The 25,285-nt window shown below is 43.6% G+C and overlaps 1 protein-coding gene across 2 annotated transcripts in view; it reads left to right on the top strand.

Annotated features, from left to right (window-relative positions):
• The window catches only part of LOC117039832 (vascular endothelial growth factor receptor kdr-like), a 190,464-nt gene that overhangs the window by 106,368 nt on the left and 58,811 nt on the right, over positions 1–25,285 (top strand). For both annotated transcript variants that reach the window (XM_033137080.1, XM_033137079.1), the window contains exons 11-13: positions 6,771–6,891; positions 15,186–15,294; positions 23,051–23,344. In XM_033137080.1, the coding sequence (XP_032992971.1) occupies positions 6,771–6,891; positions 15,186–15,294; positions 23,051–23,344 (524 nt within the window). The remainder of the gene's footprint in view (positions 1–6,770; positions 6,892–15,185; positions 15,295–23,050; positions 23,345–25,285) is intronic.

The following is a 25,285-nucleotide window of genomic DNA, read 5'->3' as shown; positions in this document are numbered from 1 at the left end:
GAGACAATGCAATTGTCTTAAAAAGAAACACTGTTTCTTCCTATGAGTCTTAATCAGAGGTGGTTTTAGGGTGGTGCAGTGTCTGATCACCTCATCCGTCTCCTGTGCAATCTCTGTGTGGGACAAGAAGCTACAGTTAGAACTGGATATGGAATAACTGATTGGTTCAAAATTGGGGAAGGAGTACGACAAGGCTGTATATTGTCTCCCTGCTTATTTAACTGATATGCAGAATTCATCATGTGAAAGGCTGGACTGGATGAATCCCAAGCCGGAATTAAGATTGCAGGAAGAAATATCAACAACCTCAGATATGCTAATGACACAACCTTGATGGCAGAAAGTGAGGAGGAATTAAAGAACCTTTTAATGAGGGTGAAAGAGAAAAGCGCAAAATATGGTCTGAAGCTCAACATAACAAAAAAAAAACTAAGATCATGGCCACTGGTCCCATCACCTCCTGGCAAATAGAAGGGGAAGAAATGGAGGCAGAGAGAAATTTTACTTTCTTGGGTTCCATGATCACTGCAGATGGTGACAGCAGTCACGAAATTAGAAGACACCTGCTTCTTGGGAGAAAAGCAATGACAAACATTGACAGCATCTTAAAAAGCAGAGACATCACCTTGCCAACAAAGGTCCGCATAGTTAAAGCTATGGTTTTCCCAGTAGTAATGTATGGAAATGAGAGCTGGACCATAAAGAAGGCTGATCGCCGAAGAAGTGATGCTTTTGAATTATGGTGCTGGAGGAGACTCTTGAGAGTCCCATGGACTGTAAGAAGATCAAACCTATCCATTCTTAAGGAAATCAGGCTTGAGTGCTCACTGGAAGGACAGATCCTGAAGCTGAGGCTCCAATACTTTGGCCACCTCATGAGAAGAGAAGACTCCCTGGAAAAGACCCTGATGTTGGGAAAGATGGAGGGCACAAGGAGAAGGGGACAACAGAGGACAAGATGGTTGGACAGTGTTCTCAAAGCTACCAACATGAGTCTGACCAAACTGTGGGAGGCAGTGGAAGACAGGAGTGCCTGGCGTGCTCTGGTCCTTGGGGTCATGAAGATTCGGACACGACTAAACGACTAAACAACAACAACAAAAACTGGTGCAGTCACATTGCCGCCACACTGTAGGGGGTACCAAAACAATGCTGTAAAATGAAGCAGGAGAGGCAGGGGCGCTGATTTTTTGCGTTTTACAGGGCAGCGATGAAATGTGAGAGCCCAAAGTCTGCCACTGGTCTTAATGCTGCTTCAGCTAGCTATAGAGAACACTGTTCAGCACTTAACCCCTTGGTTAGTCCCCATTCCTCCTAATTCTCAACACCCACCAACTCAGATGGCTTTAAAAGAGGATTAGATAAATTCATGAGTTGCTACTGGCCATGATGACAATGTTCTACTTCGGCTGATGGGGGCTGAAATGCTTTTCAAAACCAGTCACTGGAAACTGCAGGAGGGTAGGGTGCTGATGCACTCAAGCCCTGCTTTGAGGCTTCTCAGAGGCATCTGATTGGCCACTGTGAGAACAGGATGCTGGTCTAGGAGGGGGAATCATTTCAGCCTGGGAGCACATTCCCCCATGAACAAAGAAAAATCATAATTGATGCATAAATTGCCATGTGAATGCAGCCCAAGTCCCTGGAGGGTACCATACACAGCTCAGAATTGTGAGCTGGACTGGGCTTCGTGGGTTGCAGCTGTGCAGGCCTGGCACACCAGATCCCCATGCCTCTTCTGCATGGATGTGAAGAGCAGCTTCTTATTCTTGGCTTCACTCACTGTTCAAAACATATTGCCTGGCAGGCATAATACAGGAACCCCCAAATGCCTTATTTCTCTGTGTGGGGTTAGAGGAGGGACAAAGAATCCCAGATCTACCAAACAGGAATTAAGTGAGTTAGGCATGAGGTGCTGCTCGGCGCAGTTTCTCTAAACAAACAGACAAGTTTCCTTTGTTCCTGTTGAAATGTTAGCAGAGCAACCCATGGAGAGATGCCTTGGTTGAGGCCTGAATGGAGAGCACTTCCAAACCCAACATCTCCTCCTGCACTTTCACCCTTCAGCAAGGAGGCTGGAGTCAGGTTTTCCACCCTTAAAAATAAAGGACAGATGGGGGAATATAAAAAGCCAAATGGGCCCCCTCTTGTCTCTTTTTTTTCTGATGTTTTTGTTGGGATGGGGAGGCTTACTGTCATTTGAAGAATACCCATGGAAAAAATGTTTGAAGTTGAGATTGCAACTTAATTTGTCCAAGGTCATGGCTGGTGATAGTTCGTTGGAGGAGCAGCCAGGAGAACCGCCTGGTGGGTGGGTGCGTGTGGGTGTGAGTGTGCGCACGCATGCATCAGTAATAAAACAGATTTATTGCAACCCATGACAGGATCTGATTTCCTTGCATTATTTCAATCTATGTTAGTAAGATGCCCCCCTGGTTTGGGTAGGGATAAATAATGAAAAGAAAACAGAAACATGGAGAGCGGGGTGGGGTGTAAGGAAGTGTGACAAAATTCCGGTTTTCCCCATGACAGACTGATGCTATTAGTCTATTTCTGGTCAGTTTTGCATGTGTTCATACGCAAGTACATCCCATCGCATTTCGGAATCAATCTGCATTTAAAAACAACAACTTGTGTATGTTTTCCTAAAATATGAAACTTTGTGTGCTTTTTGCCATAAAGTAGGCATTTTTAATGTGAATTTTGGTATGCATTGAAAATGTCAAAAATTACAGATGAAGAATTTTGCTTATATAGAACTCTACCACTTGCTTCAACTGACCCTGCTTACCAGAAGCATTGCCTGTTTTTGCCATAACTGGCAACTCAGCCTAAGGTCACATTCATACCATACCATTAAAGCTCTATAATATACCACTTTATCTGGCTTCCTCCAGATAATTCTAGAAGCTGCAGTTTAAGGGTGCTGAGAGTAGTTAGGAGATCCCCTATTTCCCTCGAAGAGCTATAATTCACAGAGTTTTCTGTGAAGGGGGGATTGATTGTTAAACCACTCTGGAACTTGTTGCTCTGGGACAGGAGTCAGGGTCCCCTAACAACTCTCAGCACCTTTAACAAACTCAGCTCCCAGAATTCTTTGTGAGAAGGCATGAGAATTATAGTGGAATCTTAGTGCTTTAAACTTGTGGTGTGAATGCTGGTTTTGCTTGGCATAAGCACTCCTTGCCACATGCCACTTGGGACCCCAGTGACAGGTTGGAATCCAATACAAATACACCTATTGAAATTAATGGATGCAATTTATTCATGCTTATTAATTTTACTAGTGGGTATTATGCCCGTTAAATTAATGGGCGCTAGGACACCACGTCACGCTCGGCCGCACAATCTCGAGCCGTGGGCGGGGCTCCGAGGAGCGAGCGGCGCTGTTGCTGGGGAGGGGGAGGCGACGTCGACACTCTCAGCCCGGTCTATTCCACGCATGCGCGCCCAGCCTCGCAGACACGCCCCCTCGCTCTCATCCCCGCTCCTGCCCCTCCCCGCTCTCACATCCGGGCATTCCCTGGCTGGCTTGCTGCCTCCTCGCTTACTGACAGCCAGCCGGCCCCACCCTTCCTCCCTCCCTCCCTCCCTCCCTCCCTCCCTCCCTCCCACCTTCTCCTTGCACCGACCTTTCCCGAAGTCTCTGCGCTCCAAGTCCCAACGGCTGTCCGTGGGGCACATGCGCAGTAGCGCAATCCCACGGACCCACAGGGACTGGATGCAGAGACACTTGCACTTTATTATACCGGTAGTTGATTAGGTCTCCTCTAAGTTAAGCTTCATTGACTACCACTCCAGGAGTACCCACAGACTACAACTCCATTCCCTCCCAGAACAGATCATCCACATAATTATCCAATATTGGAAGTGCCCACCCAAAGCACTTCCAGTCGTTACCGGCATTTAACCTTATTGTCTCCCTTTCAGCCTTTCTGCTTCAAGGCCCTAGTGCAACATCTGCACAGCATCTCTTCTGTTGTTATCAGTTAGGCTGAGCACGGCTGTTTCTGTGCTAAAACTGGACCTGAAACCAGATTGAAGTCTGTCTAGATAATCCAGAAAAAAGTCAGGCATTCTTCCCATTACACTGCATTAGCTAAAATGCCACATTGACATATTTTGCATGCAAATTGCCTTACAAGTAGGGATTTAAGCATCTTTACAGTCCAGTCCTCTTTAGGCTTACTCACATGTAAGGCCCACCCTGTACAGCAAACAGGATTGCAGAGTAATATAATCTTGAGTGTTTCTGCTGACCTCAGGAGTGTAAACTAAGCCAAATCATGAAAATGCCCAGCTTGTGGTTCTATCACTTTAAACACAATGGCAAAGTGTGTTTGTATCTCCACTTGACCTCCAAAGTAGCCTTATCTTTACTTACAGAAGCTGGAGGGGAAGCCTCTTGTGAGAAAAACACCCCCTTCCCTCATTTCCTGTTGCTATTTCATTTCCCCTAACCCCCACTCCCCACTGCTCCCATTTTTATTTTCTAATGTCCTGATTTTCTGACATTGTTCAGTTTGTGTACAGAGAGTTCTGTCTCCTTCACACTCATTGAGTGATATTGTGTCTGAAGGAAACTGCAAAAGCCACCAGGAAATCACAGGGGCAGAGAAAGCTGCTTTATACTAAGGCAGCCCCTTGGCCCATCTAGGTCAGTATTGTCTGCACTGATTGGTAGCAGCTGTCGGAAGATATCCCACCCTTCATGGAGATGCCAGGAATTGAACCTGGCACCTTCTGTTTGCAAAACAGATGCTCCATTATTAAGTTGTGGCATAATTTCCTTAAATGGAAAGACATTTGTAATGTAGTAAAATCATCATCATCATCATCATCATCACTTTATTTACCTGATATTGTTAAAATAATTAGCTGCCCCATTGTTTTTGTTCAAGGGCAGTTTTTAGTGCTGGTGAATGGGTATTCTATATATCTTTTTAATAATAACTGAATTTGTGTATCATTTGTTTATTTTCAATGGGCTAGTCCCAAGGACTGTGGGGGCCTACCTCCTCTTTGCCACTGTCATCAATACTGATTTTCTTGCCACCTCTCAAGAGCCACAGTTCAGCAGTTAGAGCATTTGCTTTGCATATAAAATGTCCAATGTTCAATCCCTGACCAGGTAGGATAAAGATAGACCCTTGCCTGAAACTCTGGAGAGCTAGTGTCAGTCTGTGTAGGAAGTACTGATCTAGGTGGACCAATGACCCGAATTAGTATAAGGCACCTGCTTGTTTGATCCTCCCTCTTGGCCCAGTCTATAGAACCATCTAGAGTTGTGTAAGACAAACTGGAAGCTACCTGTTCTTTCCCTTTCTCTTATCACTGCTCACGTCCTCAGAGAGGACCAGTGATCATGCAGAGATAGCAAGAGGACTCTGGAAAAGTCCCCTTCCTGGGATGTGGTCCTTGGCAGATGCCCAATGATGCCAAACCTGTTTGGTACCCTGTTCTGGCAAGGGTGCAAGCAGTATGTAAAAAATACATATGTTCTTCCTCCACCATTGGAAGCAGTCATGCCTCTGTATAGCCGCTGCTGGAAACTGCAAGTGGGAAGAGTATTGTTGCACTCAATTCCTGCTTGTGGGCTTCTCATAGACATATGGTGGTCACTGTAATAACAGGGTGGTGGTCTAGATTTCCTCCAGCAACGCTTAATTTGACCATCAAATTTAGCAATAATTCCATTTGTTTCATAGAACAATCTCCTTCCCTTCATCAAGCAGAAAACAATTCTTTGTAACTCTGAATCTGATCTTTAATTCCTGATTTCCCATATAGATTTTTAAAGGCTAGAAACACTCCCTTTTCAATACTTTCATTTTCCATGTGTATTTGCTGGAAATTAGCCAAACATTGGAGTGAAAGAGTCTTTGCCCTATGTGTTTCCCATCCAGCGACGGTACCAGCACCTTATACAGATTTTTCAGTCTTCACCATTTCCAGAATTCCTTCATCATCCAAATGCAACTAGATTATGTACAGCCAAGCATGGAAATCTCCTGATTGCAATTTTGGGATCAAGGCATGCCTATTAACATTGGCCTGAGCCTTTGTTCTTTCATTCAGAAACCTTCTGCAGCTTTAGTAAGCTGGCATTGGGCCCAGAACTTTCTGGATTTTGGTAAATATATTGCAGCAGTGTACAGAAAAGAAATGGCCTGGTGAGACTGCTTGAAAGTGTAAAGAAAACGTTTATTACTCATGGCAAAGAAAGCCGTTCTAAGGATGGGTTTTACATGTGGCCAAAATGGAATCACACGTGGGCTAACTAATATTGCAACTGGCTTGAGCTAATTCCCTAGGAGAAGTCTACTTTACCAACAAGTGGTTACTAAAAGAGAAGGAACCAGTGCCTTTCTGTCTATCATTCGCCCCACTGGTTCAGGTAATTTATTGCAAGCATTGTTGTTTTACTTCCAACACTGAGCCTTGGGCCTGATCCAACAGGGTTCTTCTTATGTCCTTTATTCCAGGCTTTCCTAAATTGTGGCCCTCCAAATGTTAGGAGGTTCCACTTCCCACCACCCCTGAGAATTGCCTGTGCTGACTGGGACTGATGGGAGTTGGAATCCAACAGCAACTGGAGGAGCACATGTTCATCACTCCTGCTTTGAACCCTAAGTCCATTTTCTTGGATGCCATGCTTGAAAAAGGGCCATGTCTCAAGTCAGGTGCACAGGTTTATGTGGTTTGCGATTTCAACTTATTCTTATTCTTATTCTTACTCTTTTTTCCTTTTCCTTTTTTAAAATTTTCAGATGCAAGCAACGAGGGAAAAGGATCAAGGTGGAAGAAACCATTGGCCATGAAATCACCTACCCAGCAAATAAAATCAAGTCCATTGAACCTAAGTACATAAGACATGGCAATAAATTAAAGGTACGGCTCAGGGAGTATTGATTTCCTGCAGTTTCAGTGGGTTCACTCAAAAGCCCCCTTTCTCTGTTTTTTTTAAATTATTTTTTGAATATAAAAACCAACATACGATCAGTTACAATTTTCTCCTGTTCACTCCCCATAACAACCACAACTACATCCAGTTGTGTTAGTAATGATAAAATAAAACATTGCCCCCTTTCTCAAACATCTCAAGCACTGATTTCCTTATAGCACTGAATTTTTGACGTGCTTGGAATTCTTCCACCCTGGGATCATGTTCAAATCTTCTCTGTTTATCGACTCTGGTAATGATGTCACTTGTCCCCCATTCCTGGTTTTCATTTTATTTTTAAAGCTCTCAGAAAATGCACGACTCACTCAGAAAGCTTTTTGGTCTTGAGCCTGAGAAAGTGCAAGAAGCGCTTCCAGCCATGAGAACTCTTGCAAAGGACATCCAGCTAATGAGATCCCTTATCTCATCCAAATGCTCAGCTGTCTTTATGGAGTCTTTTCTTTTTTTGCTCTCCACCATTCCAGCCACACTTGCTATTCACTCCATGGTTCCAACCCCAAACAAAGCAGAAATGCATAAAATTCCTACCTCGCTTTCTTCCGTTTTGGACAAATGCCCTTTTTGGGGGGGAAAGTGTGGTTAGGACAATGCAGGCTGGTTTTCTGTAGTCTTCATCCATCCATCTATCTATCTATGTATGTTTATATCTATAATCAATGCTTTTTTGTAGAAAAAAAATGGTGCTGGAACTCACCATGAACACCTCCCTCGTTCTTTTAGAATGGCAGTGGTGCTCACCTGAGAGGTGCTGGAACTGAATTTCAACTGGAAAAAACCCCTTTCTATAGCTATGTAGCTGCCTGCCTGCCTTATACATACCTGTCAGACCATTAATCCCGCTTGCTCAGTATCGGGGGATGTTTTTCTTTTATTTATATTTGTATTCTTATCTTGAAAATCAATAAAAATAAAATTTCAAAAATCCAGATCAGGATTGTCCACACCAGCCTTCCTCAACCTAGTGTACTCCAGATGGTTTTTGAATTCCCACCAGTCTCTGCAGCCAGCATGGCCAGTAGTCAGGAATGATGAGAGCTGCAGTCCAACAACATATGGAAGACACAAAGTTGCAGAAGGCAGGTCTATGGTGAATGACAGTGAGTCTCTAGGGGATTTAAGAAGGAGTTCCTCCCCACACCCCAGTCCTACCAGTCTCATAAAAGAGTGTGGGTCTGGCACTAAACTTTCAGTCCCTTGCATGATGGGGGATGGAAAGGTGTCTCTGTGTGTGTGCAGGTAGGTAGAAACATCTGGCTCATATGGCTAGGATGTAGCCTACTGTACGAATATAAGAGTGACATCAATTGTTGCAAACATTGCCTTTGGCCTTACGTATACAGCCTCTGAAAGGTACTCCAGAAAGAAATGTGGCCCTTGGGATGATAAATGCTCCCCACCCCTGACCTAGACCATGATAAAAACTGTATGTGTGTGCACATGTGCAAATTGTACAATTTTTACAGTATTTGTTTTCCTTTTGTTCCTAACCTTTGTGGTAACTGTTCCTAAGATTCATAAAGCTAAACTATCTGAGGCTTGGATTTCAAGCATTTTCCCTATGAAGGACCGTTAGAGAAAACTCTCCTGCATAAAACATTTTAATGAAGTTCAAGGGTGTCTGCATTAAGCAAAACTTTCAGATAATGAATATAATTTTATAAACAACACACTGATGAAAACCCTATTGCCTCCAGCCTTTCCCCCCTCCCACCCTCTTTTTATCAGTGCCAATTACCTCCAGAAATAGAACATTCAGGAAACAGACCAATTCATTTCCCACCATATCCTAGCAAGTAATTTTATTGGTGGTTTGCAACCCAGATAAAACAAAAATGCCAGAGACTCTGATGGCCTGCCTTTAATTGACTGTGCTGTGATGCTGGCATGAGCTCAGATCTGATAATCTTTCCTATGTGCCTCGACTCTCTTGTACTGTATCAAGAGCCTTGCATCACAGACCTCGCTGGAGAGACAAATTTCCCTAGCCTCCAGTGAATCACTTGCTGCCTACTTCCATTTTGAAGATTGAGAGGCCTGTAAGGATGCAGAAATTTCAGAAACAAACAAACAAAAATGGTTATTAAAAAACCAAACCAAAACACACAGCTTGGAGATGCTTACCCTGTTCTGGTGGTGATAAAGTAGGCAAGGCACAACATTCCGTGCCAGGTTCATAACTCCTATTTGTTTATTAAAATTGTGTGTTTTAATAACACTTCACAGTGTGACTAACCATCACATAAAGCAGCTAGCAAGCTACATTAAGTTTAGACCTTATTAAAAGACTTCACAATTTCAGGGCCTCGAAAGAGTCCTGCATTGTTATTTTTTATTTTTTTGTCATTGCTCCCTTCCTGGGTCAGGAGTGAGTTCTATGCATGCCTGACACCTTGTTTGGAAGCAGCAGGCATCTCTTAGGTTCTGTCTCTAGTACAACCCAACCCTCATTCTCCATTATGTGTGGTCACCATGAAAGGCAAAGGAAATCCTCTCTCTGACTGATGAGCAGACATTTGAAGAGCCAGAAGGGTCGGATGAGAATCAATTATTCTGAAGTTTAGATAACTAAGCAGTCAGATGTTGGCTTTGGTCTGATAAATAAATGCACCCACAAAGGGTCAAGACAGTGTAATAAAGAATGAGACACTCACCCTCCATGGGGCTGCCTGTGGATAAAGGTAAAGGTAGAGGGACCCCTGACCATTAGGTCCAGTCGTGTCTGACTCTGGGGTTGCTGCGCTCATCTCGCGTTACTGGCTGAGGGAGCCGGCGTACAGCTTCCGGGTCATGTGGCCAGCATGACAAAGCCACTTCTGGTGAACCAGAGCAGGGCACGGAAACGCCGTTTACCTTCCCACCAGAGAGGTACCTATTTATCTACTTGAACTTTGACGTGCTTTTGAACTGCCAGGTTGGCAGGAGCAGGGACCAAGCAACGGGAGCTCACCCTGTTGCGGGGGTTTGAACTGCCGACCTTCTGATCAGCAAGCCCTAGGCTCTGTGGTTTAACCCACAGCACCACCCGCGTCTGCCTGTGGATGCAGGGACCCAAATAGCATGATTCTCCCCACAACAATACAAGTGTAAATGAAGCAGACCGTCATATTCCAATGATGGTGGTGGCAGCAGTAAAACTTATTTCAGTCCTGAAAGTTTCTAGTATGCTTCAGGCCCCCTTTATAATCGTTAGAGGACATGCCATCATCCTTAAGACTTGAGGCAAATTGTCTTCTGTGGCTTAATAGTGATTTCTTTTCTTGCAGTAACGTTAGCTTGTTGCCATGCACTTGGCAGATTTAGGGGGTCGCTGAACGATGCTAGTGTAAACCTGCCAATTCTGTCTTCCCATAACCATTTCTGTCACAGCACTGTGACAGTATCCAACAGCTTGAACTGTTTCCCACCCACTTTCCCTGCACCTACTCACCCGCATTGCCTCGCTGCAAGGGAGAAAATAGAGGTGGGGGTGAAACTATGGAACTGAAAAGCATGGAGTCACACAAGCCCTGTCTATTTTTGCTGACTGCAGTTTCCTGTCTCTTAAGGCTTAATTGGAAGATCAATTTAAGAGTGTGCCCCTTCATCACTTTAGCCTTTGCAGAATAATCTTGCATATAGTCCTGGAGACAAAGCTATTTCTTATTCACACATGATGGATGGCGTAGCCTTCCTTTGGGGCAAATAACCATGTCATGTATTGTGTTTTTCTTAGAGGCTCGAGGGTGTGCATTCTAGCATTTAAGAAGCAGGGTACTACATGGTGATTGAATCTGTCCAGACTCAAAGCAGAGGGCTGTATATGTATATCCCATGGATACTTCTATATTTGACAGATTACTGAGGGCTTCTCCATGCTTGCCTTTCCTCCACTCTTTCTAAGCATGGTCTGCGATTTTAAGCTCAGTACCCAAGCTCCCCACCTCCCCCCTTTTTTTTGTTCTAGAGCTTTCCCCATGAAAACCTGCTCTTGAAAGCTCAGTTGGCGCCAACCTCAATCTGCAGAAAACCCGAATTGATGTTTGCTGGGTTTTCGCGGGGAAGGCTCAGGGCAAAAAACCAGCAACACCATGCTCATGCATGGGGCATTAAATCACAGGCCTCTGCCTGCAAAGCATATGGCAAAAGGAAAGTGTGAATAAACCCTAAGGCAGTTGGCTCCACTGAAACGCATTGGGGGACTAATCTACATTGGTCAGTGAAAACATAAAAGATGCGTTATAAACATGAGGCACTCCAGGGCACTGTAGAGCAGCGATCTATTGTTGATGTAAATTTGCATTGAGAGCTATACTACTTTCTAAAAATAATGTTATCCCGATCAGTGTAGATCCAACCTGGCTTTGATACAATCAGAAATTTATCTTTCTCATGCTATGGTCCATTCATACACAGAATCATAGAACCAAAGAGTATGTAAAGGCTCTGCTCACTTAGAGTAAGAATACGAAGCACTTGTTTATGCCCTACAAATACTTTTGAGAATAACAGCTATTTTACCTGAAATCCTCCAGGCATTGCAGAAGAGAACTCTGGAATCTAGAGTGGATTCTGGGATCCAGCTTGATAGACTGGCTGCTGAATATTTGTGTGTAGCCATAACCATGGATGACTAGCAGGCCATGGTCACCCAATGGGGAGGAGGAAAAGGTCAAAGCTCGGTGGCAGAACATCTGCTTTGCATACATAAGGTCTCTGATTTGATCCCCAGCATTTCCAGGTAACACCGGGAATGTCCTGTGTCTGAATCTCTGTAGAGCTACTGCAAGTCAACATAGGTAATACTAAGCTAGATGGATCAGTGTTCTGAATATAAGGTAGTTTCTCGTGTTCCACACTAATCTTTATCAGACTCCATTTTTGCAGGCCATGCACTCCTGATTATAGTATAGTGTGTCATAAGCTGTAAACAGGAAGCTTTTGTTGCTAGTCATCATGGTGTGATAGCATTGACACTGCCCAAAGGCTACACTTTTCTGTGTGGGAAGAGGACACATTACAAAAGTCACAGTTTGGTATTGTGGGGGGGGGGGTTGCTTAATTGGCTCCAAATTACTGCCTCTTTCTCAATACTGAGTGGGGAACCTGTGACCCTCTGGAAATGGTTGGACTACAACTCCCTTCGCTCCTTGTCTTTGGTCGTGTTGACTGCAGCTGGGATGGTTGGAATTCCAACAACATCAAGGGGGAGGCAGGCTCTCCATCCTTACCTTAATCCATAATTCAGGACCCCCAGTAATTAAGATCAGCAAAGCTCTGTCTGTGTCTGCCTGCCACAATGGCTATAGAGAGTCTTCATGCTTGGACGTAGTCTTTCTCTGGGTGCAGTGTGCTGGGGTTAAACAGCAGGAAAGAGGGAATAGCTTTCAAGCACTGCTTGTGGGCTTTCCGGAAGCAATGGCCTGTCCACTTCTGAAAACAAGAAGTGGGAAAGAAGCAGCTTTGGTTTGATCTTGCAGCGCCGGATTTATCTTTTTTCAGCATTTATGTTTTGTTTGCTTGCCTTCATCCCACTCTTTTCGTTATTTGATCATCTTTCTCTGAACATTTAAAAAACGTGTGCCTTAAAGTTGTTCCAAAGAGACGGGATTTGAAAGAAGAATCCCTTAATCCCCAACGGCAGTTCGTGGCCAGACACAGACGGATTTCATGGAAGTGGGGCTTCTCCAACCCGAGGTGGTTTTTCTAAGCACCTAAAATAACAGCTGGGGTACATCTGTGCAAACATCTGCATTATGTAGTCATAGGCGGTTTATCGTTTGGGTTAGTGCAGGCCATATCTGGACTGAGGGGGCGTAGCCACACATTTTGACATTGCATTCAACCCTCTGAGCATATAAACGAGCCATAATCAGTTTTTGTGTTTTTTGTGTGTGTTTTTTAAAAAATCTTATCAAATCAATGAAACATCAGGATCTTTTTAATTGCAAATTTGCAATGTAGTTACAACATTTTAAGTGATGTGTCTGAGTCATTCTTAGAGCTGCTTCCTCACTGGGAAATGGCTGTAACTCACTAGCAAAGGGGATGTTTTGCATGCAGAAGTTTCCAGGCTCAGTCTTTGGTGTTTTCAGGTAAGGCTAGGGAAGATATTTGTCTGAAAACTCTGGAGCTCCACAGTTGATCAACGTATAAAGTCCTGAGTTAGGTGGACCAATGAACTGAATTGGTATACTGTGACTTCCTAAGTTCCTTTTTGAATCGAACCTTTATTCAGAGCAAGGAAGGCTGGAATATTAATTTATTTTAGGGTAAGAGCTACAGCTCAGTAGCTGAAGGGTAAAGGTAAAGGTAAAGGGACCACCGACCATTAGGTGCAGTCGTGTCCGACTCTGGGGTTACGGCGCTCATCTCACGTTACTGGCCGAGGGAGCTGGTGTACAGCTTCTGGGTCATGTGGCCAGCATGACAAAGCTGCTTCTGGCGAACCAGAGCAGCTCACGGAAACATCGTTTACCTTCCCGCCGGAGTAATACCTATTTATCTACTTGAACTTTGACGTGCTTTTGAACTGCTAGGTGGGCAGGAGCTGGGACCGAGCAACGGGAGCTCACCCCGTCGCGGGGATTCAAACCGCCGACCTTCTGATCAGCAAGCCCTAGGCTCTGTGGTTCAATTTCTGACATCTCCAGTTAGGGCTGGGAAGGACTCCTGTCTGAAATGCTGGAAAGCCACTGTCATGTCAGCAAAGACAAAAGTCACATCTAGTCTGACCCTAAGCCATTTGCATTGTGAAAAAGTAACAGAAAAAAATGTGAAAGGAGTTCCTTGAGAACCAGGATGATCTTTGGGGGCAAATCAGCTGTAAAAAGCCACTGTGGGCTAGACTGCACTCTCAAATACCCCATTGTCTTTTCCTTTTCTAAACTGAAATCAAGAGCAATATTCCAGATAACCTTTGAGCATTAAGGACATTCTGTATCTTTTGATTGCAAAGCAGGAAGTGCCTGGCTTCTAAAGAAGCTATCAGTGCTGACATCCTGACCATTTCCGTATGAATTCAGTTTTCTGATTTACTACTTAATATGCTGGAAAGGGAAATCCACAGATAGGTTTGCTCATGCACACATATAGCACCATGTGAACAATGTGATATTCTGGAGACGTGTGGCATTATTTTATTGGCAACTGAAAGAGGACCTGAGCATGCAGACAACTAAAACTTTTGCATTAGACCCTTGCCAAGATAACTGAACTCTTGATCTCAGGGATTTATGCAGAAGAAGAAAGCTTGAGTGAAAGGCTGGCACATACCCGGTAATCATTTCAAGGGATTCTTCTTATTAAAAGATAATCACTCTCAATCTTTCATTTCCCCACTGAAATCCTGCAAATTTCTGGGCTCAAGAGTTGTTTGCAAGTAAAGGCAGTTATGCAGCAAATAGTTTTGGTGAATGTCTGCCTGTGTTACACCTTTATTTCCCACAAAAGCATGGAGGGCACGTAAGATATATGTCTGTTTCAATACCTGTGTATCTCTAAACATCTGTTTGCATGTGTCTGGGGACCCTGGTTAACCCAGACAGGCTAATATGGGTAAAGGTGGTCCTTCAAGTAACTTGGTTCCAAACTATTAAGTGCAGGGATAACCAATAATGTTCCTTCCAGATGTTTTTAGAGTACAACTTCTACCAGTTCCAGTTTGTCAGGAATGTTGGAAGCTGTAGTTCAACAACATCAGGAAGGTACCTTGTTGGCCATCGCAAGCTATACAGTCTGGAGAGCATCAGGATGATGAAGGCTGGCCTAAAACTGCAAAGTTTCCCTAGCTAATGTGGATCTTTTAGCTCTAAGCTGCATTGATGAAGGTGTGAAATCAATGTGTGACAGACTGGTAGGTGTGTGTAAGAAGCAAGCAAGATGGGAGTGACCTCAGCTAGAATCCCCTCTTTCAAGTAGAAAACTCTTGGAATTTTTCATCCTTGCTGTTACCCTAAGCTAGGCCCTATCTGCACCACCAGTTTCCTGAGTATCATTATTTAAGTAAAGTAGATTAACCTGCACCTGACCTGTACCTGAAAACATCTGAGGATCTGTAACGGTATCACTGGAAGATGAAATTTGCCTTGCTTGGACTAAACTTTTTTCCTGTCCTCCCTTGACAACGCCTCTGCTGTTCATCCCCCAGAGGCGACTCTTGGGCCCTTTGCATGAAAGATTCTGCAGATTTGCTTATTCCATGACCTCTAAAAGTAACTGTCTTTTCTATTTCCCCATGTGGCAGATCATAAGCACCCTGGAAACCACAGCAAGCAATGTCTCTGGGGTCTATTTCTGTGTGGCTTCCAACAAGGTTGGCACAGAAGAAAGAAGCATTAGATTCTATGTCTCAGGTAAGGTATCAGTGTGCCTTCACACCTTATATTCTGGAAGTGCATCTGCAGCAGTGCGCATATATCCATGCATACATGTATTGCGGGTTCACTGGACACCATGGTTGCTTCAGAATGTGGCATACTTGCTAGGGAAATATTGGGATTCAGTATCCTGTGGGTTCAGCCAGGGTGGTCAATAAGAGCCAGACTCCAATTGTAAATCAAGCAGGATGTTTATTTGCGTGGATAAGTGGCGTCCCCCCCAACCCCAGGCAACTCCCTAGTGGAATTATGATTCATGACAATGTGTTATGGTATTAAAATGGGCAACAACTTTATTATAGATTCAGATGTAGGGAGACTTTGGCTTAGGCAATGGGCATTTATCCCTCCCAGTCCCCAGCTGGGGATCTGGGGAACATTAGGGTTATCCAAAATGTGTGGGGATGGGGCTGATTCTGGATAACGTATGCTTAAGCAGAGAGCCCCCCCCCCCATTTCGCTGCAACGCAGGGGAGACCACTGACAACCTATCGGCATATGGCCAATGACTCGCCCCAAAACAACCCCTTTAACGGGGAACCATGAGATCGCCCTCACAGAGAGTGCATGGGTCACCGCTTCACACCCCCACCCCCATTGAGGGAAGATAAACTAAAGGATTCCGCCCAAGGCCTGAAACTGCCAAGGTTGTGATGTTTTGCTATGGGGAAGGCAAAACCTGCCAATGCAGGGAAATTCCTTCCCGGTCCATTAACAGCAACCAATGACGTAGCAGCGCCTGCATACCTGTGAAGAAGAGGTTAACCTGCAAAAGAAGGCATAACTGAGGGAGGGCATGGTGGGAGAAGCTCTGGAGGCAACTGAGGACTCCCAGGTCAGTTCCACCCTCTATTGTGTGGGCAGGGCGGTCCCCCCCCACCTGGCCAACTCCCCTGGCAACCCCCCACCCCCTGGGATTGGTTAACTGTCTGAGGTTAGACAGGAACCTCCAGGTAGCCAGCGTGGGAGGGGACAAAGCCAAGTTGTATTTTAGGGAGCTGAATAGGATCCGGGGGGGGGGCTGCATGTGACAATGCAAAAAAAGCCCCCATTTGATGTGGGAAGCAGTCATTATTAAAGCATTGCATTGCATTACATTCCAACATACTCTCACCATGCAGATCAAGCAAGTTGGACACCAGCAGCTGAAACACACTTCTGTTTCCATTAAACATACATTGTGACATAGCACAAAGAGATACACATGGCAAGAGTAGGAATGTCCCACTTCACAACAGCAAGGTTGCAAAACAGGGTCTTCTTTGGCAGCGGCTATGTATCTTGTCAAAGATGCCTGAGGTTATCTGTTCCACCCAGCGCAGAACTGCAAGGGATACATAGGTATGGCCACCTTGCCTACGAACACATTTTTGATTTAATGATAATAATAATAATAATAATAATAATAATAATAATAATAATAATAATAATAATAATAATAATAATTTATTTGTACCCCGCCCATCTGGCTGGGTCTCCCCAGCCACTCTGGGCGGCTTCCATCAAATATTAAAATACATTTAAAATATCACGGATTATAAACTTCCCTAAGCAGGGCTGCCTTCAGCTATTTCCTGAATGTCAGGTAGTTGTTTATCTCTCTGACCCCTGATGGGAGGGCGTTCCACAGGGCGGGCGCCACTACCGAGAAGGCCCTGTGCCTGGTTCCCTGTAGCTTTGCTTCTCGCAGTGAGGGAACCGACAGAAGGCCCTCGGCGCTGGATCATTAATACCTTCATAGCTTCCATTCCTGCCACACAATCAGCAGCTCTCTTCCCATGGAAAGAGGGTCCATATGTAGAAGGTGAAGTATGGCTGTGCTGCTCGCCCTGCCTGCAAAGTTATGACTATCCAAGGCATCTATGTTGAATGTTGAGTCTCCAATGAATTGGGAGTCCTTTTGGCTCCTGCAGACGTTATTGCTGAGCCAACTCCAAGTTGGTGCAACAGAGGTGCCTGGATCAGACCTTTCATTGCACTTGGCAATGAACTGGCATATCCTAGGCTGGCCCAACTCCACCTCTGAAATGTCCTGTTTTAGAGTTCTACTCCATCAGCAGTACTCTCCTCCACTATCGGAGAGGAGCCTGCCCTGAATCCTAAACACATGCACACAGCCACCAACATCAGGATGCTAGGATTTCTCCCTTAAGTTGGGAATGTTGCAAAGAAGAATCCTCTTGCACAAGTCCCATGCAATAAAGGGTGGAGAAGAAATTCAAGCTCATTTGCATCTTAATGAGAAATTCACACTTCTTAAATCTAGGGAAAATAGCACTGTGTCCAACCAAACAACATATACAGACATATACATTTTTTGGTGAAATGTGCATAAAGATGCATGTTTTGGTGAAAGTAACTTATAAAAATACATCGTATTAGGGGACATTGCTGTTTTTTTTTAAGTACATTAGTCAAAACTGCATTAAAAATATGCTTGTTAGGAGAAAGTGGTACAAAAATGCTGATGAATTCACAAGCTGATGCAGAAGTGTGGTTGCATTGAATTTATTATTGGGAAAATGAGAATCTTTGAGAACTGAACTGGCCAGAACCGTGCATCCCTAAAGCCTGTTCAGGTCCAACTAATTTTACTGGAGTTTGCACAGAGGACTTTGCTGTACGATTTTGTCCCTTGAGGTTTGCTTGATTTCCTCATACAAAAGTTTAAATGTCCTACCTAACAGACATAAGATAAGATTTGCTGCCAGATTCCCAAATGGGGACAGTTACAAACGGTTGCCCCAGGCAGTTTGTCCTCTCCTGACACATTTATGAGACACATGAAAAGGGTCTGTGCTGTTTCAGGCTGGCAAGGGGGCCGTTCTGTCCATTCTCACTGTAAGCAATGCAGCTGCTCTGCTTCTGCTCAAACACAGAACTTGCAAAAGCACAGAGGGTTTAAATTATGCAGTTTATTGTGCAAAGGACAGGAAATTAAAGCCAATTAATTCCTTGTAAAAACAAATGGAACCAGACTTCCTTTTTGATATATACTGACAGTTTACCTTTTCTCATTGGAATAATTTATATGTTTGTGTAAGGAATCCTGGGCACTTGAGCTCCCAAATTGCAGTAATAGCAATTAATAAATACAGTAACTACAGCTGAAAGCAAATGCTCAGCCACTTTTAGAAGATGCCACATAGCACATGCTTTATGGTGGTGAGTTGTGTGTGTGGATTTTTTAAAAAGGCTATTTGCATCTGTTCAGTGCAAGGATGTGAATTATATTTTATCTGTCTGGACAATGTAAGCACAGACATTCAACAAACAAGCAAAGTGAAGATGCACTCCCAAGGTGAATCTTCCTCCTTAGGTAAGGTATGCAGAGTGCCACAAGAGGTTTTCACATTTTTCAACCTTTTGCATAATAGGGACACTATGTTTAATCAAGCCTCTCCAACTTGGAACAATCAATATGCTTCCGACCACAACTTTCATCACTGCCAGACATGCACAGGATGGTACTGATGGGAATTATAGTCTGAAATGCCTGTAGGACACCAGGGTGGAGAAAGCTATTTAATTAATTAAAAACTTTTGGGTTGATTGTCCAGATGTTCCTTTTTGTTATGCGTTCATGACAGTTTGTGCTCATGATGCCATCAGGGTGATTAACCACAATCTTGCTTTCAATGCTGCTGGTGCCTCCAAAGATTTGGGGGGCAATCATGCTGCTTTGTTACTGATCAGTGCAGGCCCCATAACTTTCTGCTGAACTCCTGTAACTTTTCATACCACAATTTCCCAGGGTTGAGGTGGGGGTTGTTCCACTTTTCTGGTGCTATAGTGCAAAATTGCCCCTCTAGACAGTGACAAGGAGGTAACATTAGGGAAACCTCTCAGAACACATGTGCCCACAGAGGCCTTCCTTAGTGCCTGCAATGTTACTTCCCCACTTCCCTGCTGAAGTTCACCTCAAGAGATGCATTATGTTACTGCCAGTAGAATGGGTTGTGGTGGGTGGGTAATGGCCAAAGAATTTTATTTGGTTTGCAGATGTGCTCACGGGTCCAAAACATGTAGTAGATGTGTGAGTTTGGCAAGCTCTACACACCCACCCTTATCCCTTACACATGAGGGAAAGCCTTCTCCAAGACGGTGTTACAGGTGTGTGCATCGTCTCAAAATAAGTAAATTCTGCTTTTTTGGCTTTCTTTCATAATATTATCTTATTCACCTGCAAACATGCAGACATTTTGATGAATTAATTTGATTAATCAACTAAAACTCATACATTAACTCAGATTTCTTTAATTGGGTGTCAGCCCTAGAAATAATTGAGAATCAAACTGAATTAAATTGCATCTGACAAGCACTTAAAAAATAAAATAAGTTGAATGTAGCCCTTGAGCTTAAAAATGTTCCCCACTGACTGGCAGCAGCTCTCTGAGGTTTCTCTGGAGATGCTTGTTATTGATCTTTAAGCTGCTCTGGAAGCCTTTTTGGTTGAAGAGCAGAGTTAAACATGCTTTGATTCATTCATTCATTTCAGAGTTCCAAACTATATCTTTCCCAGCAGAATGACCCATCATGCCAATTGCTGAATATCATTTGGGGAATTGCCGTATTTTTCTGTGTATAAGACACCCCCATATATAAGACGCCTGTTTGGGGGACTCCAATTTAAGAAAGTGGAGGGGATTGCCCAGAGTTGTTGAGCTTTTTTTTTTTTTTGCCAAAAATCACGCACCGGACTGACAAACGCTGCCAATTGCACACGTCACAAACGCCACAAAGCGTCTGCCCAATCAACACCAGCAGCCGGCAAGCAAACGCACAATTGCAGCAGTGGAAGCCAATCCACAGCAGCCCTTGCCACAGCCACTAATTACCCACCCAATTGCTGCTGACAACCTCCTCTTCATGGCTGACAACCAATCGCCCATTCCCCCTCTGCACTATCCCTGTATAAGATGAGCCCCAATTTTGCAAATTATTTTAGAGTAAAAAAAAACCTTGTCTTATACACGGAAAAGTACGGTATGTCCTATTTTCTGTAGTGTGGTTTCCAGGGCAAATTCACACCCACCTTCAAGTTGACAACTTGCAAGTGTTGATGTGAAATAAATCCATATTACAGAAGTTTGTTTACAGTCCGTTGAACAAAAAACATGTTAGCTGAGAGAAGCAGGGAAGAGGAACTGAGCTGAACAAACCATTGTGTGCCCTCATCTGGAATCCCTGAACAGCTCTTGATTCCAGACTGAAACTAGTGTTACTGGTTCTAGTCTGGAAAACCTGAATGTGTCGGAGAGAAATCCTTCCAGAGAACCAGTGTGGTGTAGTAGTTAAGAGCAGTAGACTCATAATCTGGTGAACCGAGTTCGCGTCTCCTCTCCTCCACATGCAGCTGCTGAGTGACCTTGGGCCAGTCACACTTCTCTGAAGTCTCTCAGCCCCACTCACCTCACAGAGTGTTTGTTGTGGGGGAGGAAGGGAAAGGAGAATGTTAGCTGCTTTTGAGACTCCTTCGGGTAGTGATAAAGCGGAATATCAAATCCAAACTCTTCTTCTTCTTCTTCTTCTTCTTCTTCTTCTTCTTCTTCTTCTTCTTCTTCTTCTTCTTCTTCTTCTTCTTCTTCCATGCATTGAGCTGAAGGCCTTGACAGTGTATCTTTACGTACACGTGACAAGCATGGTCATGGACCTGCCCTGTGTGTTACCATTCATACAAACAGAGCCCTGTTACAACAGGGAGTGTAAGAAGGCAGGAATTGCCACTGGTCACAATTAGCATTGTTTCTATTCTGCTGCAGTTCAGTTTCTGCCAAACACTACATTATTTATCCCAAATGCAATGCCCAAGCCTATGGGCTATGATACCTTCTGTTTGGGGTAAATGAAGATGCCTGCAGCAAAATAGCCATTTAGGGGCCTAATGGGGTGTGCAGTAAATGGAAACATGGCCAGATCAGGCCTAGGTGTATAGAAGAAATTCTGTTCAGTACACATTTAAAGGTGCGCTTATGCAAATTGCACTTTCTGATGTAATACACGAATTGAGAGTCCCCCTTCAAAATGTGCACTTCTGCAATTGTTGCACTGCAGTTCTCCAACCAAGTAATGTGTACAAAAATGCCTATACTGGTGTAAAGTGTGCATGAAAATGCACATATTAGTGAAAATAATGTTTTTAAAATGGATTATATTTGGGGAATTTGCTTTGTAAAAATATGAATACAGTCATACCTGTTCAGCTTCCAAAAATAGTTCACTTCTGGGTTTGCCACATTCAGGAGCCAAAATGTTCGGGAGCTAAGCTGTTCGACTTCCAAGGTACAACTGTATTAGGACAACCTCACACAAAAATGTTGATGAATTTTCATGAGGATTTTTTTTTAAGTCATAAACTGATGTGGGAATATGTAAAAAGAAAGAAAGAAAGAAAGAAAGAAAGAAAGAAAGAAAGAAAGAAAGAAAGAAAGAAAGAAAGAAAGAAAGAAACTGAGAGAAACTAAAATTGAAAGATTTACCAATCTCAATCAGGCCAGAGAGAAGCCATCAGGAGCCGGGCCTGGGCATTTGCATCTGACTAACTTAGCATTGCCTAAATATTACTTTATTTCAGTTTAATTTTTTGGGATGATGGTTTCTTTCTAAAAGTTCCGCACTAGTTTTGACTGCTGCTTTTACACCAGATTTCCATGTTATTTTAGACAAACATTGCAGGTAGCTATATTGATCCATTAGGATAGAAAACAAACAAGAACCTGAAAGCATCAGTAGCGTAATATCTATTATTAGGACTGACTGAAATGTTGTGAGCGAGCTTTCAAGTCCCCTTGAACTGGATTTTAAGCCACAGAGGGAAAGGGTCAGGGAGAAAGATGTTGCTACTGGACGTGATCCCATTCTGCAGTTTGTAATCATCACAGGATGGAGTGGAGCGAGTGTTTGTGCAGCTTTATGTACTGCTGCTGGGATGAAGAAGCAATGGCCACTCTTCCTTTGAAAATATAAAAGCCAGCAGTTATTGAGAGCTGGTAATAAAACGCATGGGGCTGTTGAAAAGTCACAAAAATAAAGTATTACTTTACAATGCAGTCCTAGATATAGCTACTCAGAAGTAAGCTCCATTGAGTTCTTTGAGACTTACTCCCAGGTAAGTGAATATAGGATTGAATTCTTTTGCCTTTTTTCAGTGAGCTTTTATCATATAGTTATTGCTTGATTTTAATAGTGAATTTATTACCTTCAGTGTTTTATTTTAGAGGAGCAAGCCATAAACTTGCTTGTTAATTGCAAGAAAATAACTCAAAATCCAAATTTAGACCAGGAAACAATACCTTTTAATTAGTAGGGAAATTCTACAAAGTTGTGAGCAAGGTTTTGAGTTTTGCCGTGGTCTTCTCTGGGATAGATGACTAAAATGACTCAATACACATACACAAAAGGGTTTTATGTCTTAGGTGGGAACCTTTACCAGCCTGAGGCCCACATTTCCCCTTGGGCAATCTTCCAGGGGTCTGCATGATAGTGGTGGGTAGGACCAGAGGCAAAAATGAGCAGAGCATTGGAGGTGTCTTGGGGAAATGTGGGCCTGCTTGCTGAGACCCAGGAGACCCACTGCCTGTAAGTGTTGGCAATACTGAGTTAGATGGACCCATGGTCTGAGTCAGCTTCCTGTGTGCCATTGCTTTTTTGCCATTTGAAAACAAGAAGTCATCCATCTTCTCACTTGCATTTCAAGCATGGTTACAAGTGTCCTCCTTCCCCCCCCTTCCAGATGTGCCATCCCAACTACAGACTGAGCCACAAATCACAGCCATTGTAGCAAGCAATGTCCAGTTGACCTGCAAGTCCTCCAAGTACATCTACAACCACCTCTCTTGGTACAACCCCACCTTGCAGGCCATTCCTGATGCTTTGATGCAGAAGAAGGTGGACAACTATTCAATCTACTTGACATTGGGCCTTAAGAATGTCTCGCAGGCCCACGCTGGCCTATACAGGTGCAGAGCTCGAAGCCACCCAAATAGCACTGAGGGGCTGGAGAAAAACACCATGCTCAACATCAAAGGTGAGTCTGGTAGGGTGGCCAGATTTCCCAAGGGGACATTGTTGAACAGGGACATACCTGGGCAGGTCAAGGGATTGAAAATAAAACTACAAATATCTTAGTCATTATGCATATCTGTGGAATAGTTGGACTACTGTGTATCATTCTAGTACACAGTGGCCACACCTCAAAAAGGATATCATAGAGTTGGAAAAGGTTCAGAAAAGGGCAACTCCCCTATGAAGAAAAGGTACATTAGGAATTTTTTTTAGCTCGGGTTGAGAGGGATTCGACAGAGGTACATAAAATTATATGTGGTCTAGGGAAGAGGTAGACGGGGACAAGTTTTTCTCATTATCTCACAATATTAGAACTCAGGACCATTCATTGAAACTCAATGTGGAAAGATTCAAACAGGAGGTAGTGCTTTGCACAGTGCACGTCTCACTTTTCTGAAATCCCAGACAAGCAGTAGAAATACAAAAACAAACAAACAAACAAAACAAAAACCAGCAAGAGGTTTTGTCAAAGTCAACCTCAATATATGTCTGATATATTGTATTTGGCTTGGTGGGTCACAAGTTGTGTGGCTCTAGACTTTAGTGTGGAAACAAATAGATATATATGAACATATGAGCACCCCTTGATAGATGAGACCAGAGGTTCATTCAGTATAGTAACCTGTTTCCCAGAATGGCCATCTAGATATCTCTGAGCAGTGCCCACCCACCCATGAGGTGGGCTGAGGCAGCTGCCTTGAGCGGTGGGACACCAAGGATCAGCTTCACACCACTACTGGCAAGATCACATGAGAACTCACTGAAATCTCACAAGAGCTCTGAACCTGGAGGCCTTCATAAAGCAAATCTGTGCATTTCATGGTGTATGCTAAAGGTCTGAAAACCATAGCTCTTATTTTCAAAAGAGCCTAATAATTGAAGGAATAGATATATGGCAGTGGACTATAATAAAGACTAAGGGTGGCATCCAACAAAGTACATTCACTAGCACAATAATTTCCACTTGTGGAATGGAAGCTTCTTTCTTTCTCTTTCTCCTCTGCCCATGTGCCCCCATGCCCCTCTCTAATCTGATCTGGAAGGTTGAGGGAACCCTCAGAATAGATTTAGGGATGCATGGAGAGAGGAGAGGGAAGGGAAGTTCATCATGCAACCAAAAGTACTTTGTTGGATACCATCCAAAGAAACCTTTAGGAGATAGATAAAGGGAGATCCAGATTAATTATTTCACATCTTGCAATTTCTAAAACTTGATTTGTGATTTTAAGGAATGTTCATGATTATCTTAGCCTATAAAAGACTCCTGCTGGTCAAAGGGTCCTTGTCAGATTTCTTAACATACCAAGAACATACCCAGGAGAAAAAAAAGAAATCCTACACATCTCAGTTGTGCCATCTTTCTAGGCATGGTATTAGTGAGTGAAGATTTTCTTCACTTGTCCTCAAAGAAAGCAGGAATGGATATACTTCACCGCCACCAGTTACACCCTGGTGTCCATTCAGTTTATGCTAGTTAGGGGGGGGCTGTGAAAATTGGGTGATTCTCCCAAGTTCAGAAGTCAACAGAGAGTTTTGGCTCCCAAACAAATTCCTCCATGCCAGCTACAATACAGGACTGTAGCAAATGTCCCCAGTGTCCACCCTGAATGTCCATGAGGCCACCTCCTTGCTGAAACAAAGTAAGTCTGGGTCTGGTCAGTGCCTGAATGAGAGACCTCTGGGAACAACATGTACACTGCCTTGGATTCCATAATGGAAGAAGATGGAATATAGATATAAGAGAATAAATAATAAAATATATAAAAGTGGGAAGTGCATCCCCACACTTATCTGAATGTTTAAAATGTGACAAGCAAGGTTAAAAGAGAGCTGCTTCTCTCTATCTGGCCACTTGATTTGCTGTGACGTTCTTTGAGTCAAAGAGAATTTCTCCAACAGAGCA

The sequence above is a fragment of the Lacerta agilis genome, chromosome Z, assembly GCF_009819535.1.
Source record: "Lacerta agilis isolate rLacAgi1 chromosome Z, rLacAgi1.pri, whole genome shotgun sequence".
Classification (NCBI taxonomy): Eukaryota; Metazoa; Chordata; class Lepidosauria; order Squamata; family Lacertidae; genus Lacerta; species Lacerta agilis.
Note: the sequence above shows the minus strand (reverse complement) of the source record. Positions and strands in the feature narration are given on the sequence as shown.